The 17,625-nt window shown below is 42.1% G+C and overlaps 1 protein-coding gene across 2 annotated transcripts in view; it reads right to left on the reverse strand.

Annotated features, from left to right (window-relative positions):
* The window catches only part of LOC140195905 (clavesin-1-like), an 88,444-nt gene that overhangs the window by 59,357 nt on the left and 11,462 nt on the right, over positions 1-17,625 (reverse strand). For both annotated transcript variants that reach the window (XM_072254576.1, XM_072254568.1), the window contains exon 2: positions 5,629-5,803. In XM_072254576.1, the coding sequence (XP_072110677.1) occupies positions 5,629-5,803 (175 nt within the window). The remainder of the gene's footprint in view (positions 1-5,628; positions 5,804-17,625) is intronic.

A 17,625-nucleotide genomic window follows, 5' to 3' on the forward strand; every position in this document is an offset into this window, starting at 1 on the left:
CAGAAGTGAACATAATAATCTCCCGCTTAAGTACTTTAAACGTCTTGACCATTAAATATAAGGTAACTTTGCAGAACATTATTGAGAGTGATATCATTAAACCAGTAGCCTTTTCGCTTCGCAGATCTTACTTCAAAACATTAGTTTATGTTCCCAATCAATATTTATCTTTTGAACAAAACCATTAAAGGAACATCACCACTATTAAGTTATATTTGTGAAATTTTACCGAACATAATTTGGCTGCCACTTAACCACAGGAACTGTCCAGAAGAAAAGCTTGATTACCTTTAAAGCATTTTGAGACTTTGAGGTCTATGTGAATACTATTATTTTCTTCCTGGATAATAGAGCTAACCTAGCATCCACACTCTGCTACCTGTACTGCCTCTATTAAGAATCTGAAATAAAGCAAAGCAGCACTACCATTTAGATTATCAGATCTGTTGAAAGATAAATGGATCAAATAGATTCATTATCTAAAATGCCAAAACAAATACTGTTAAGTTTGGAAATATGAATGTAAATAGGAATAGTTTGAAACCTTTGACATGCAGTCCAGTTATTAATTAACTTTATGACATTTTATGGATCAGGGAAGGGGAGAAATGTATCACATTCATCCACATAGAATGTAAATGTGCTGCTGGTAAACTGGAATTGATGTTGGAGGCAAAAGGTTGAGCTCAAAAGGCTGTAATGTGGGGGAACTGTTCCTCAAGCTTTTGTTGATCTTCACTGGGCTTATTGATGGAGAACTTCTCATCATAAGCTTTGACTCTTACTGATCAAGAACCTATCAACCTCCACTTTAAATATACCCAATGACTTGGCCTCAGCAGCCATCAGTGGCAATGAATCCCACAAACTCACCACCTTCTGGCTGAAGAAATTCCTCCTCATCTGTTCTAAAGGGACATCCTTATATTCTGAGGTTGTGCTCTCTGGTCCAAGACTCCCCCACTATAGGAAACGTCCTCTCCGTGTCCACTCTATCTAAGCCTTTCAACAGATTTCAATGAGGTTCCCCCTCATTCTTCTAAAATCTAGTTAGTACAGGCTAACAGCCGTCAAATGCTGTTCATAAGTTTGCCCTTTATTTCTCAGGATCATTGTTGAGAACTTCCACTGTACCCTCTCCAGTGGCAGCACATCCTTTCTTAGATAGGGGGCCCAAATCTACAGGAAGATTACTTTAGGTTTTTGTTAAACCACTTCCCAAGGGTCCCAGTTGCACAACAGCCCTCATCAGTCCCTTTGTGAATCTTTATTGCCTCAGGCTTGCATTTAACTTCTTACACTCAATAAGCTGAACCCAGTGACTACTGTTACCTATTCACACATTGGATATTATGAGGAAGAACTTACAAAAAAGGTGAAGTCATCCACTTTACAACATATGACAGCAAAGCAGAGTTCTTTGTTAAATGATGAGAAATTGGGTAGTGTTAATGTTCGAAGATATGCTTGAAGGCCATAACAGAAGTACAGTTAATGAACTGGAGAGCAAACGGTATGTTGTTATGATAGGGTCGGATTACAGGAGTAAGGAATTCCTATTGCAGTTCTATAGGGCCTGGCATATTGTGTATATTTATGGTCACCTTACTACTTGCCATAGAAAGAATACAGATAAGAACATAGAACAGGAATGGTCCTTCGGCCCACAGTGTTGTGCCGAACCAATTGAAAAGTAAATCAAAACCCCCTCGGTTTACTGGACTGACCATAAGACCATAAGACAAAGGAGCAGAAGTCGGCTATTTGGCCCATCGAGTCTGCTCCGCCATTTTATCATGAGCTGATCCATTCTCCCATTTATTCCCACTCCCCCGCCTTCTCACCATAACCTTTGATGCCCTGGCTACTCAGATACTTATCAATCTCTGCCTTAAATACACCCAATGACTTGGCCTCCACTGCTGCCCGTGGCAACAAATTCCATAGATTCACCACCCTCTGACTAAAAAAATTTCTTCGCATTTCTGTTCTGACGTGACCGGTTTCAAATGTTATGGGTTTGCTATAAGAGAAGTTGAATTAACTGGTGCTCTTTCCAGTAAACTTTAGAAAAATATCAGGAGATCTAAATGAAATGTAACACTTTTGACGGGCTTGCCTGGTTGACATAGGAAGAATATTTTCCCGGACTGAGGAGTCCAGGATCACGGAGCAGGCCATTCAAGACAGCGAAGCGGAGAACTTTCCTCACTCAGGGGGTAACCCACATTTGGAATTCTCTGCCCTGCCCCAGTGGGATGTGGAGGTTCACTGGCCTCATTCAAAATGGAGTCATTAGATTTTTGGCATTTAGGGAATTGAGGTGTATGATGATAGTGATGGAAAAACTAAAACTTCAGTCAGGTTCTTTACAAAATGGAGAAGACAGCGCACTCCTGCTCCTATTTTGTATATTAAAAACTGGATTGGTCAAATAAACTTGAAGCATACTTTCTCTCCTGATATGGGCAGAAAAGTAAAAGTGAGTATAAATTAGTATTCAATTGATACCAGCATGTAATTGTTATTAAAGCCAGTGAATAGAAGAGTGTAGAAATTTAGATTGTTAATACAATATATGAGTTATACAATCTCTAAAATAATCTGCTTATTCTACATCCCGTATGGCTTTTCTGTCAAGCTCTGTTTGCATTCTGTAGCAAAACGTAGTAATATGATTTCATGATTCTTTTCTTCATCGAATTCCTCCATTTTATTAAAACTCTATTTTTCAGCTATAATGTGTGTTCTATTATTTGTTCTATTAACTGTGGACTATGTTAGTTTCCTGCTCCTTTTGCTTTATAATCCTGTTCAAAAACATTTTATTTTCTTCTTTCCCTGTTCATACCAGCCATTCCTTGCAAATATTATAGGAAGTTTACATATCCCAAGCATAAACAACTTCTCTGCACAGATATTGATTGACTCTCTGTGGGTTTCCAGGTCCAAAAATATTCATCAGTGCACCCTCCCTGCAGAACTTCAAATTCTATTGTCAGGCGAAGTAATAGTATTTGCTATTAGCTCTAATTAGTGTTGTTTAATAACTAGATTATAAGAGATGTTTATAACAGTTGATGGCAGAAATTAACACATTCACATAGCAGATGGATGTGTTTCTAACACCTTTGATAGTTTTATAATAACTGTAATGTTTTACTGAATGGTTCTGAATTGATAAGGATTTAATTTAACACTAAAGATTTCAGATATATATATTTCTGACATTTTTAAGATTTCCTACACAGAAGTTTTTAAATAGATGCAATAGAATTAATACAATGGGTTTTCTCCGTATCATCGTGATGACAAACTTTGGACCAATGCTAACTGTCACTAGAGGACCGCTGTTCGATATTGGCCTGTGGGCCACTGCCATTTACTAGCTCGGCTCTGCACAAAGATCTGGCTAGGTGGCCTGTTTGCTAGAACAAACTGGCACCAATGTAGCTGATAATCCAAAACAGGTGAGGGAATTTTTAAAAGAAAAGAAGCTGTTATGCTTAAGCATCAACTACATGGAGCAAACTGAAGAAACTTGGGTACCTTCGATCGATATTGTTTAATTTAAATCAAAAATAATTTTAACGGAGTCATAGATTTGTCAAACTGGAGTTCAGTTGGACCTTACAAAGACATTATGGCACACAACTCCCCACATCTCCACAGATACAGGATAAGCCTTTTCTCCCTCTGTTCATCCCCACTTAGCATATCAATAGCAAATTTTCAAACTCCACCTATAGCATGGCTGGGGGAAAGAAATGCTGTGTGCTTTTCACCTGATGGGCCCTTACATGTTAAGAACACAAAGCAAAGAACTTAGTAAGGTCACTTTTCAATGGATCTAAAATCTGGTCATTAGAAAATGCGCTGACAGCAGCCCAAGCAGCACATGAGCTGGATGCAAGGATTTTGCACATAATTTCCTCATCTGCGGTTCTGCAAAGCCCAGTACTGTGACTAAAAGGTATCAATGAATTTTATTTTTATTAGTCTGCCACCTCTTAATGTGGAATCATTCTTCACACCATAGCAGCAGAATTTCCTAGTGGTGGATACAGTCCAGTCCATCATAGGCAAAACCTCCCCACTATTGAGTAGATTTACATGAAGAGCTGCCTCAGGAAATCAGCATCCACTGTCGAGGACCTCCAGCATCCAGGCCATGCCTTCTTCTCACTACTACCATCAGGCAGGGAGGTACAGATGCCTTCAGTTTCCCACCACCATATTCAGGAACAGTTATTACCCTTCAACCATCAGGCTGCTAAACTGATGTGGATAACTTCATTCACCATTACTTTGAACTAATTCTATGACCTACAGACTCACTTTCAATGACTATTCACAAATCATGCTCTCAGTATTATTTTTATTTGCATAGTTTGTTTTTTATACATTGGTTGTTTGTCACTCTTTGTATGTTCCTGTATTTTTTGTAAAATTCTATTGTGCTTCCCTTTCCTGTAAATGCCTTCAAGAAAATAAATCTCAAGCTAGTATATGGTAAGACACAGGTGTTTTACTTTGATAATAAATTTTCTTTGAACTTTGAATTTTTGAACTTCCTTCACTAACATTCTTCAGATGCAGGGTAACTAGAAAAAGTCCTGTTAATGTTTACTCCTGCTTGCCAAGCTCTTATTTTCCAATTGACAACAGTAGTTCTTTACTCTTTGCTCATAGTAACAGCATTTCTCTGATCCCTGCCTTCTACACTACCGACCTAATTTTTGTTTTTGCTGATTGGTTTCCACCAGTTCTACACGATGACCCTGGTATGAAGCACGACCCCTTTCTCCCTCGCTGTTTCCTTTGGGATATTTTTGATCTTTCCTCATCAGTCTGGATGTTGCACATATGAATACAAGAAAAGGCTTGCTGATATGTGACCTTTTGCTTCCCTCTGGCCTCTAACCTCTCTTTTATTCTATTTTTCCAGGACCGCACAGTGGAAAATGGCTTTTCCCCCTCCTGTGGTACCTTAGCTGGAAATATACAAAACTTTTGATCTATTGAAAATGGACCAAAACAATTAGGCTGCCTCCTACTCTAATATTATTCTGGTGGACCACAAAAGTGTGGAATTCCCTGTGCAATTTTTTATTGCTAAATCATTGTAGTTTTAATACTCAAGCTTGTTGACTTTCAATTTTTTTTTCCTTTTTGATTTACCCCTTTGTGATACCCTATTTAGCTTTTCCACTCCGACCCTTTTAATTAAAGTACCTTATTTTACTGAACCTTACCTATACTTCTCAATTTGATTATATTTTACTTTTTACCACTACTGAACCTTACGGAGCAGCTTCCTTTAGCTAAAGTCAGCCAAGTCTGTTCTAAAAAGAATACTTGAGAGGAAAGATGTAATGTCTCTGAACAACTGGGCTTCCAGTTTCTTTCCCTCATAATTGGGAAGTGTCTAACATCTGCAGCGTGCCCTTTACTGATGTGGAAGTCACCTTTCAAGAAGCTACATCCTTTTATTGTGCTTTATTTAGCTAATGAGCCAATGGGACGCGTATTATATTTACTCAAAAGCCGTGGAGATTACAGTTTGTAAAACATTGAAACTTCTCATTCCAAAATCAAGAAGGAAAATAAACGTGCAGAATCACTGACCTGCAATCCTTCTATGGCTAGTCTTAGTATAGTGGGAGTCAGTTTGGAGGCTTGTTTGAATGTGAAATTACTCCAGTCTATAATTAGCACAAATCCATTTATCTGTAACTCTGGATCTTCAATAAGAATTTCCAGGGACAGAAGAATAGCTCGGAGAATGTCCACAAAGGTATTCCTGAAAGAGAGTGCCATACAAGAATAAAGGGGTTAGAATTCTCCCCCATGGTCTGTGGAGCATAATTTTGAAACAAGATGCGAACTTTGAGATTTCACTTTTGAAAGGATGTATTTCAGCTATTAGCTCATTGCTTTCTTATACACAAAACATTTTCCAAACCAATACTAAAATCCTGAATTATTTTTTTCCAAATTCAGTCTTACGATAGTTCAGATTCCCCACAGCTTTTTTGATATTATTAGGATCAATTTATAATGCACAATCTGATAAAATTAGATTATATTGGTGCTTATACGAGGACCTTTTTGGTGCTCCAGGTTCAGGTCCATGCTGTGGCAGATTTCAATTCCAGTGGACTGTTTGTAACCTGAAAGTTTACTAGTTGAAAATGAAGCTGTGATCTGGAGTTCTCAAGTGGCACAAGATGCCTACAGCATCACAGCATCCAACAAATCCATCCCACAGATCTCCCAAACAGGGGCTGTACATAAATCATGCAACTACAGTCGGGGGAGGACCTACAAATATTTCATTCAGTACCATTAAATATTGAAAAGTTCCTTATAAGGACCTTTGTTAGTTTTTTTGTATTAATAGGAAGCAGTTTGGGCCTAATATAAACCTAGCTGCAATTTTGAAAAGAGTGTGAAACAGAATAACTGTGGAAATTAGTGTCCCTGTACTAAATTAGCATGTCTAATGCAGTATAAATGCAATCAGTGCAAAGCAAAATTCTAAAAGAACTTTTAAAGAAAAGATGCTTTTAATTTTTCTAAGTTAACATTAAAATGTGCATAACATTCAGCCCACCAACCATGGAATACTACACTGGCATAAGTCAGTGTGGGTGGTCTTGTATAAATATCTATAAATGCCAGTCTTGGACTAATACATTTAATATAACATTGTCCATGTTTTACACATTAGCAGCTTCTTGTAAAAGAACTTTTTATCAAGGGTGTAGTTACGCTGTCGCTATGAGTTGCTCCTGGGTAAACTCAAAATGCATTTAAAATTTAATGGTGAAAGTGAAATTTATAGGTACATGTGCACAGAGCCAGCTCCTGCCTCTTAAGAGCTCAGCCTGCAGCAAAGCTGTATAAATCAAATTTTGCCAGGCTATGTATGGTTTCTTAACTACTGGCTTCCGCTGCAGTAGGAATGAAGATTAAATCTTTGAGAAAGGAATAGTTAGAATTTTAGCTTTATTCATTGCCTGTCCCAAACCTCAGTAGATTGGACATAAACAACACCGAATGCTTTTACAAATGAAGCATATAAATCATAATTCTATTTTTTCCTTAACAGATACAATTAGCATCACAAATTGTTAAAATGCCATTTCAGAGGGAAAAGTGCTCAGAAACAAGGAATTAAGTTTCACTGGAACACACACAAAATGCTGGAGGAAATCAGCAGGTCAAGCAACATCTATGCAGTGAATAAACAGTCGATATTTTGTGTCAAGACCCTTCTTCAGGGCAGGAAAGGAAAGGGGAAGACACTAGAATAAAAAGGTGGGTGGAGGAGAAAGAAGACAGCCAGATGGATAGAAAAGGTAAAGGCTGAAGATGGAGGATCTGATAGGAGAGGAGAATAGACACAAGAGAAAGAGGAGGAGGAGGGAAGCCGGGGGAGGTGATAGGCAGGTGAGAAGAGGTAAGGGGCCAGAGTGAAGAATAGAAGACGAGTGGATAGGGAGGCAAAAACTCTTTTTTTTACCAGAAAGAGCAATTGATATTCATGCCATCAGGTTGAGTTCCTTCAGCATTTTGTGTGTGTCGCCTTGGACTTCCAGCATCAGCAGAATTTCTTGCTTATTATTAACTTTCATTGGTGCTTGATCGCTTGTGTGTGTATCGTCTATACTCAGCTCTTGTCATTCCATTCCACTGACTTTAACAAAACTAAATGGCCAAGAGAAGAGGACTTTCAGTCACCAACATTCTCAAATATATCTAGAGATATTGGTCAAAGACAAATTTGTACATACGTCAGTTGTGCAAGAAAATATTGCATTATATTTAAATCCATAACGCTGGAGCTGGAGTACAACCGAAAAAATAGCCTAAGATTAGACATCATAAACAATAAGTTTCCAGGACTTCTTAAATATGAATCCTCATCAGAAGCCATTCTGAGCTATTTTTTTCCAATGTATTTCTACAAAGCCTACCCACATTCTGAGGTCAGAAACTAAGCTACTGAAAAGAGGAACTGTTTAAAATATGCAGCATACTTCAACAAATGGTTAAGGTTATTATGATGTAATATTTGGGAGAGATCTACTTTTAACACAACAAATTAAATGTAAGTAATATTTAACTGAGTGTTATAAGACATGGAGCTGAAATGAACTGCACCTTCGAAGCAATGTCATATTTCAGGATTAATTTGAATAGCTGCTGTAAGTACTGTAATTGTCAATTTAGGTAGAATTAATTTTGTCTCCTGAATTATCTTAAGGAGAATTCTTTGTCACAGATGGCTGTGGAGGCCCTCATTGAGGATATTTAAAGCGGAGGTTGATAAGTTCTCTATTAGTAAGAGTGTCAAAGGTTATGGGAAGAAGGAAGGAGAATGAGGTTGTGTGGGATAATAAATTAGCCATGACGAAATGGCAGAGAAGACAATGGGCTGAATGGCCTGATTCTGCTCCTATGTTTTATGAGCTTATGGTCAAATAATGTCAGTTGTTTTGCAGTATTTGCAGCTTAAGTGATTTGTCGTGCTAATATTTCGTAAATCGGGATCCAGTCAAATGATCATGCCTAGACCTGCTCCTGGTTTCATGGGGTATCAAATATAAATGTGTAGGCTTTTGCAAATAAAACAAAGTGAGGCATTTTAAGTTTAATGAAGCCCATAACACATTTTATTGTACTCCATAACGTAAACACAAAATCTCACTAAAATGTTTACGTAATAATAGCCCCTTAAAGTGCATCCCCAACTCAGTGTCAGTAGTAGTGAATTTCTTCCAATGACATTACCCTACATAGGCCACCCCCCACCCCACAGAACTCACCAAAACCGGCCTTGTGGGGCTCTCTGGAGCTCCGATGAGCCGCCTGGCTCGGCTCCTGTTTCCATGGGTGGAGGAACAGAAGGACTGTCCGGCTGGTCCAGAGGTGCATTGATATGCTCGTGGTCATGTTGTGATGCCAGGTGCATAGCAGTGGAACACTCCAAACCTTGGCCTGGTTTAAGGTGATCTACTGAAATACATTCGGGTATACCTCTCTTACCTATAATGTAAGTCTTTTCTCCCCATTCCAATAGGTGGAACGGGCCATCGTAAGGGAGCCTAAGGGGATGTTGGTGTGCATCATGGCAGAAGAAAACAAGCAAGGCAGAATGTAGGTCAACAGGGACCCAAAAGTGCTGTACACCGTGATGGGGGGTGAGAATAGGTGAGAAGGAATTGAATTTACTGAGATGGGTGGACCACTGTTGAGAGGCCGACCTGGCAGTGGTGGTATCAGGAATGAAGTCACCTGGCATTTGTAACGACTGCCTATATACCTACTCAACCACGGCCAACTGCACATTCTCTGGGTCCCAGCAGGACTCAGGGAAATCCTCAGAGCAGCCTTTAAGAAGCAGTCAAACTGCTCACATAGGCCATTGGAGTGCGGTTGATACGCCGTGGTGTGATATAGCCTAATGCTGAGCTGCTGGGCCTTCGCAGCCCAGAGGTCTGAAATGGGGACTGCGGTCAGAGGAGATATCAGATGGGGTGCCAAACTGAGCAGGCCAGGTGCTGACCACTGCCCGATCCACATCTGTGGCCATCGTCTTTGCTAAAGGGGGCCTCTGGCTACCTGGAGGTATGGTCCACCAAGGTAAGGAGGTGCATGAAACTGGGGGGGGGGGGGGGGGGAAGAAAGGGCCAGCAGGATCCACATCGACATGGTCAAACCATCGCTCAAGGACTTAAAAGATGCCAATGATGCACATGATGGTTAATTTTTTGCATACTGGCACTCCACACAGGCTGCAATCCAAACACCCATGTCTTTCCTGAGGCCATGCCACACAAACCTTAATGCAACAGTTTCTGTGAGGCCTTCCAGCCCGGATGAGAGAGGCCATGTACGGAGTCAATAAACAGTCTGGCTCCAGTCTGGGGGCACAACGGGGCGAGGGCGACCAGATGAGACATCACACAGGAAAAAAACACCAGTTTCACTGAACTTAATGTTGGCCTGTGACTGCTGTTCGGTAAGCCTGGACCTCAGGGTCAGTAACTTGGTCGGCTGCCATGCCAGCATAGTCATCCTCCGTGTGTACGGCCTCAATGGCTCACCGTGAGAGGCAATAGGCCACAGCATTACGTTTCCCCTTGATATGTTGTATATCAGTAGTGAACTCAGATACACAGGCCAAGTGACATTGCTGCCGTGCAGACCAAGGGTCTGGTATTTTGGCTATTGCTTGCAAGATGGGTTTGTGGTCAATGAATGCTGGGAAATGGCGACCCTCTAGAAGAAAATGAAAATGGCAGACAACCAGATAAAGACCGAGAAGCTCATGGTCAAACGTGCTATACCTCCTTTCGGGGGGACGGAGCAGCTGGCTGAAGAAGGCGAGTGGATGCCTCATGCCTTTGACCAGCTGCTCATGCACATCACCCACAGCATAGTCTGAGGCATCAGGAGTAATGTCTATGGGTGCGTTGGGGAGCAGGTGTGCCAGTATGGTAGCATTAGAAAGAGCTCGTTTTGTATCATCAAATGCCCTGGTCATGTCCGCTAACCAGTAAAGGACTTAATTAAGGGTATTGCCTTTAAGTACACTACACAGAGGGAGCTCAAGTTCATCAGCTTGCAAAATGAAGCAGTGATAGAAATTTACCATACCTAAAAACTCCCATAGATTTTTTGTAGTGCATTGCATTGGAAATCCATAACAGTGGCTACTTTTGATGGGAGGGATTTCACACCTTCTGTGGAGATCCGATGGCCGAGAAAGTCAATGGTAGACAACACAAAATGGCATTTAGTAGCGTTAATAATCAACCCATGCTGGCTTTGGTGCTTGAAAAGTGTGCAGAGATGAGATATGTGTTCAATTTTGGACGCGCTGGTGACAAGTATGTTATCCAGGTAAACTTCAGAAAATCTAAGTCTTTTATTGCAGAGTCCATCAGCAGTTGGAAAGACTGTGCTGCATTTTCAGTCCAAACAGCATGGACAAAAACTCAAAAAGATCAAGCAGGGTTATCACAGCTGTTTTGGGAATGTCCTCTGAGCACACAGGCACTTGATGGTAGCCCCTAACTAGATCAACTTTGAAAAAAATGAACTTTCACGCTAAATCAGCTGAAAAGACCTTGATGTGTGGAACTGGGTAATGATTGGGGGTGGCGGCCATATTAAGGTGTCGGTAAGCACCACATGGGCAGCAAAGGCCATCGGACTGAGGGACCATATGGCGGGTGAAGCCCAGGGGCTAGTCAACTGGTATATAATGCCAAGACTTCCCATGTTGGCAAACTCAGCCTTCTTGGTTGTCAGCTTTTCTGGGTCCAGTCTACGCATGTGGGCATGGACTGGTGGGCCAGTTGTGGGAATGTGGTGCTCAACGCCATGTTTTGTGACTGTAGTAGAAAACATGGACTTGGCGAGGTTTCAGAATCCACCCAGAAGCTAAGTAAACTCACAGGCAGTGGTTCATGTGCTTGACAGAGTTGTTGCGGGGAACTTACTGGGGGAGCAGGGTAACGACCCGAAGTCCTTGACGTCCAGCAGCCAGCAGTTATTATGACTGACTAACAGGAAACTTGCACCAAGCAGCGGTCTAGCCACTTTAGCCAGAACGAAGTCCCACATGTAACATAGCCCACTGGAGCAGTGTCATGTGTTGTGTCCCGTAAGTCTGGATCCTGCTGCCCTTGGCGGCCTCCAGTGAGGTTTGTCGCTCTTTGCCTTCTCATCAGTAGGTGAGGCTGGCAGCACACTCACTTGAGCACCTGTGTCACACAGTAAGCGTCGCCCTGAAAGGATGTCCGTAATGAACAGTAGACGACCCTGACAGCTGGAACCCACGGTGTTCACAGACCTCTGAAGTCCCAATGCGCTGGCACTGTTGAAGCTGAAAGGCAGTCAGCACTTCTTAGTGTTCATACCAAAGTGGGCATGGTGAAAGCACAGGCCTGGCATTGTTTGTCTTGCAGACATGGGCATGCTTATGTTGGAAGCCTTGCTAGCCAGGCTTAATGAAGTAGAGAAAGGAGGAGGAATGATGCACTGCTGCCGAGCTGAGTGTAGACTATCCGCCATTCTAGCAAGCTCTGTATAGTCCTTCACAGGTGCATTAGCAAGGGCTATGCGAACTTGCTCAGGCACTTGCTGCATGAAGAATTCTTTAAAAGTAAAACAAGGATGGTGATTTCCCAGGAGAGACAGCATGAGGTCCACATTAGTTTTGACGGCTTAGCATTGTCGAGGCCGGGTACGGATAACAACTGTTCGGCACGCTCAGACTCTGATAGTCCAAAAGTTTGTCAAAGGTAAGTTTTCAGCAACCAGTATTATTGTGTTCAAGTGTTCTAGTAGACTCACTACCCTTGCAGCTGTGGAGTTGCCAAGTGACGATACCACGTGGTGGAATTTGATGTCGTCGGTGGTGATTTCTCACAGCGCGTACTAGGCCTCAGCTTGTACAAACCAAGCAACAGCAGTCTGCTCCCAAAACACCAGCAGCTTCAAAGCAACTGCATTAGCCAACATGTTGATTAACTCTGGAATAGTTCTAGCGCATCGGGGGTCACCAATGTAGGTTTTTGCAAATCAAACAAAGTCAAGTGTTTTATGTTTAGTGAAACCTGTAACATATTTTATCAAATGCCATAACTTAGCACAAAATTGTGTTAAAAATCTTTGCGTAATAATGTCATCATGTCAGACCAGCCTCTTAAAGTGACACCCGAAGTGTCAGTGTTTGAGAATTGTGTACATTTCTCCCAATTATGTTACCCTACAAATGTGTTATTATTGAATCGTGATATGACAAATTAAGATATAGGAGCAGGTTTAGGCCATTTGGTCATTTGGAAGAAGGAAGAGGGGAGGGTTCTCATTGATACCTATTGAATATTGAAAGGCCTAGATAGAATGGATGCACGGAGGATGTTTCCAGAAGGTACAGACTCAGAACAGAAGGATGTCCATTTAGAACAGAGATGAGGAGGAAGTCCTTTAGCCAGAGGATGATGAATCTGTATGGAGAGAAGTCAGGACAATAGGGTTGAGAGTGATAATAAATCAGTCATGATGGAACGGCAGAGCACACTTGAGAGGCCAAAAAGCCCAATTCTGCTCCTATGTCTTATGGCCTTATAGTCTAATATTTATGTTAATTAGCTTTTCCCCAAATTCATCTGGGCCTTCAGAGATGCACTATCAATTACAATGTACTTCCACTATGTATCTCAAAGGAACCATTTGTCAACCCAAAGTATTGAAGGAAACAGTGTCATTGTAACCATTGAAATTGTATTGAATCGCCTACTGTTACCTTTGATTTTAAGGGTATAAAAATATAACGTACCTTTGGGTTTGTGAGCCTCAATTGAGAGGATCTCGATGAGAATGACGTCTGCTTGTTGTGCTGAATAGAGACTTCTGTATCACCAGTTTCAGCATCTCTCCAGTGACTATGATCACAGTCACAACAGCCCTTAGTCATAATCATTTTAAATGAGGATGATTGTGCATATTGAAAATACCATGTGATATCCTGTTATTGCTTCTGATATATTATTATATCTACAAATTTAAAAAATTATAATTTGTGGATTCAATCTTCCACAAGCTCATCCAGAGTTAATAGCTGGTCCAGACACTATTCAAGAATGAGGACGGTAAGTTCTGGGAGACTATGCTGTCTGTGGTTTTCAAACTGTATAGCTTGGCATAGGATTTGTAAATCCTGTAACATCAGACTGCTGGGATGTTGCAAAGTCATCATCTTCCTTAAACCTGTTGCTCCCTCTGCCAGGACTTAGAAGAAATGCAAGCACATCTCATCCCACTCCACAGTGAAGACTCTGAATCAAAAGGTAGTCTTGGAGTACTCCAAGGCCAAGAGTGAGGCTGTAGCTCTCCCTCGACACCCACTCCACTGACCATAGAAGAAGCAGATTCTGTAAGCTTTTCTGGTGTTGGCAAATTTCCCTCTGACTCTTTCCTGCCTTCTAAACACCTCTGAAGATGACAAATCCTTTGATGTTTTCTTTAATTGATTCCCACCAGTGATCCAGGGAACCAAAGGGAAGTTTTTCATTTCTCCAATCTATGTAATCTCTTTTAAGTTCCTTGATGTTTTCTGTGGACATCAGTTCTACTTTTAGCTTCCATATCCCCTGCCATCCTTCTGGTTTCTATAGGTGACAATCAACTCAGTAGGAGGCAACGGTCAGAAAACTACTTGTGTGACTATGTATCTGACTGTGAGGATTTGAAACACAAACAGGATGTGTATCCAAGAATTAATGAGTTACCCTGTCTGAAACTGACAGATAACTAGATGCTCTGTCTTTAGAGCTTAGCAAATTTTTACTACTTCACTCAGGAGCCTGAATGGAGCATCCAGTTTGCAAATGCCTCCACTAGATCACCCATTGCTTCAATAATGTTTTGAAGTCGTTGCCAGAGCAGTGAGCAGGAATGTGCGCGGCAGGAGCGTGATCTGTTGGAAGATGGGTTGCCACGGGCTTAGAGCAGAATCACATATTAACAAGCCCCAGAACAGATGCTTTTGTGCGTCATCTCCTCAACAAGCTACAGTCAGTTGCTACCCTCCTCAGCATGCTTGTTCAATTGTCCACCTGCAGCAGACTGTTTAGGCCAGCGAAGTGATCACTGTTACCTACATGGATTGATCACCGTCAGGACCACCTTTAGAAGTGCAACCATATTTGTAGAGGTGTAGTACGCTGCACTCATACAGGGGTCCTTTGTATCAATGACCTGGATGACAATTTGGTTAACTGGATCAGCAAATTCACGGATGGCACCAAGACTGGGGGTGTAGAGCACAGAGAGAAAGGCTATCATGGCTTGCAGAGAGATCAGCACCAGCTGGAGAAATGGGCTGAAAAATGGCCGATGGGATTTAATGCAGACAAGGTTTTGCACTTTGGTAGGACGAACCAGGTCTTACACAGTGAACGGTAGGGCACTGAGCAGTGTGTTAGAACAAAGGGATCTGGGAATATAGGCCCATAATTTGTTGAAAGTGGCAAGGCAGGTAAATAGGGTTGTAAAGAAAGCTTTTGACATATTAGCCTTCATAAATCAATGTACAGAGTACAGAAGATGGGATATTATATTGAAGTTGTGTAAGATGTTGGTGAAGCCTAATTTGGAGTATTTTGTGCAGTTTTGGTCACCTACCTACAGGAAAGTGGCAAACAAGGTTGAAAGACTACAGAGAAAATTCACAAGGATGTTGTCAGGTCTGGAGGACCTGAATGATAAGACTGAATAGGTTAGGACTGTATCCTTTAGAGCATAGAAGATTGAGAGAAAATTTGATAGAGATATACAGAATTATGAGCGGTATATATAGGGTAAATGCAAGCAGGCTTTTTCTACAGTGGTTGGATGGACTACATCCAGAGGTCATGGATTAAGGATGAAAGGTGAGAAGTTTAAGGGGAAAATGAGGGGAAAACTTCTTCACTCAGAGGGTTGTTAGAGTGTGGAATGAGCAACCATGTGAGCTTGATTTCAACATTTAAGGGAAGTTTGGATAGGAACATGGATGGTAGGGTTATGGAGGGCTGTGACCCCGGTGCAGGTCGATAGGGGTAGGCAGTTTAAATAGATTCAACCTGGACTAGATTTGCCGAAGGACTTGTTTCAGTGCTGTACTCTAAAAAGTTTGCCTTGACCTTGGTGAGGTGCCCTGAAGCTGTAATACATAGAGTTTTAATCTCCACGTTGAGCTGTTCAATATACTCTCCCTTCTCTTCACTCTCCCCGCTATCACCTTTCTCCTTGACATAGTGCTTGCTACCTGTGGTGGTGGCTCAGGCCAGAACCTGGTATCCTTTGGAGTAGCTGTAATCCTGCCTTCTGTCTCTGTGTGTCCTGTCATCTCATTGTAGGGCATAGCTACACTTTTGCAGGACACTCTGCCTTCCCACTCCATTGTCCTGGAGTGCCTGGTAGACCTCCTTTTTGCCGTTTTGGTGAGGTTGCACTACCCATGCCCTGATGGTTGACTAACCTTTCTTGTTATGGCTCCTGGGGAGAGTACTGAATCTCTGAACGTTGCTATCCAAATGCTAGATCATTAGGTGGAGGGAGTTGGATTTTTGAAAGCTTGCCAGATAAATATCAATGAAGATCTGGCACACTGAAAGAGTTGAGATGTGGGATAGATCAAATTGATCATAATGAGTGGCAGAGCAAGATAGAGAGACCAAGGAACCCCTGCAACACCTCTTATTTTGTCTGGGTAGCCTCCAACCTGACAGCATGAATATCAATTTCTCTAACGTCTGGTAATTTCTCCACTCTCCCCCCTCCTCTCTTTTCCCATTCCCCATTCTGATTCCCCTCATACTCCTCCTCACTTGCCTATTACCTTCCTATGGAGCCCCTCCTCCTTCCCTCTCTCCCATGGTCCATTCTCCTCTCCTATCAGATTCCTTCTTCTTCAGCCATCTACCATTTCCACCACCCCTCCCCCACCAACCTATGTCCCCCGTCAGCCGGTTTCACATCACCTTCTAGCTTGTACTCCATCCCCTCCCCCCACCTTCTCGTGCTGACTTCTTCCCCCTTCCTTTCCAGTCCCACTGAAGGGTCCAGCACCGCCTTGCTACATTCCTCCAGCATTCTGTGTGTGTGACTCCTACTCCTATTTTCTTGTGTTCTTGTGATTTCACGTTATATAAATACCCTCATTCTAAAAGAACTGCCCTACTATCCACAGTCTCTCCCCCGCAAGTAAATAGTAACATCCAAATTATTTTTCAGCTTGCCATGTCTTTACAGATACAGCATCATTCTGTATCATGCCAAAAATGCTACGCAAGATCTACGTCACTCTGGAGCAAACTGTTGAACTGTGCCTCATTCAGCAGGGTTCTCAGTCATTTAAAATAGATGGTTATCAATTCTATTGAAAGGTGAACATGTATATTCGTGAGACCCGACGCAGATTGGGAGACCTCTTCGCCTAGCACCTATGCTCCATCCACCACAAAAAGTTGGATCTCCTTGTTCCATTTCCCATTTCCATTCAGACGTGCCAGTCCATGACCTCCTCTACTGTCGCAATGAGGCCACACTCAGGCTGGAGAAACAACAGCTTATATTCTGTCTGGATGGCCTTCAACCTGAAGGCATGAACATCAATTTCTCAAACTTCCGGTAATGACCCCCCTCCCATTCAGCATTTCCCATTCGCATTTCCCTCTCTCACCTTATCACCTGTGTCTAGTGCTCCTCCCCCTTTTTTTTCTTCCATAGTCTTCTGTCCTCTCCTATCAGATTCCCCCTTCTCCAGCCCCGTACCACTTTCACCAAACAACTTCCCAGCTCTTCACTTCACCCCCCGACCCCCCCCCCGGTTTCACCTATGACAATGTGGTTCTTCCTCCCCTCCCCACAGCTTTTTACTCTGACCGCTCATCTTTTTTTCCCCAGTCCTGATGAGGGGTCTCAGCATGAAATGTTGACTGTTTACTCTTTTCCATACATGCTGCCTGGCCTGCTGAGTTCCTCCAGCATTTTGTGTGTGTTGACCAATAACTTACCGGAATAAATTATGCTCCCTCCGGTATGAATGTGATACTGTTG

The sequence above is a fragment of the Mobula birostris genome, chromosome 1 (genome assembly GCF_030028105.1).
Source record: "Mobula birostris isolate sMobBir1 chromosome 1, sMobBir1.hap1, whole genome shotgun sequence".
NCBI lineage: Eukaryota > Metazoa > Chordata > Chondrichthyes > Myliobatiformes > Myliobatidae > Mobula > Mobula birostris.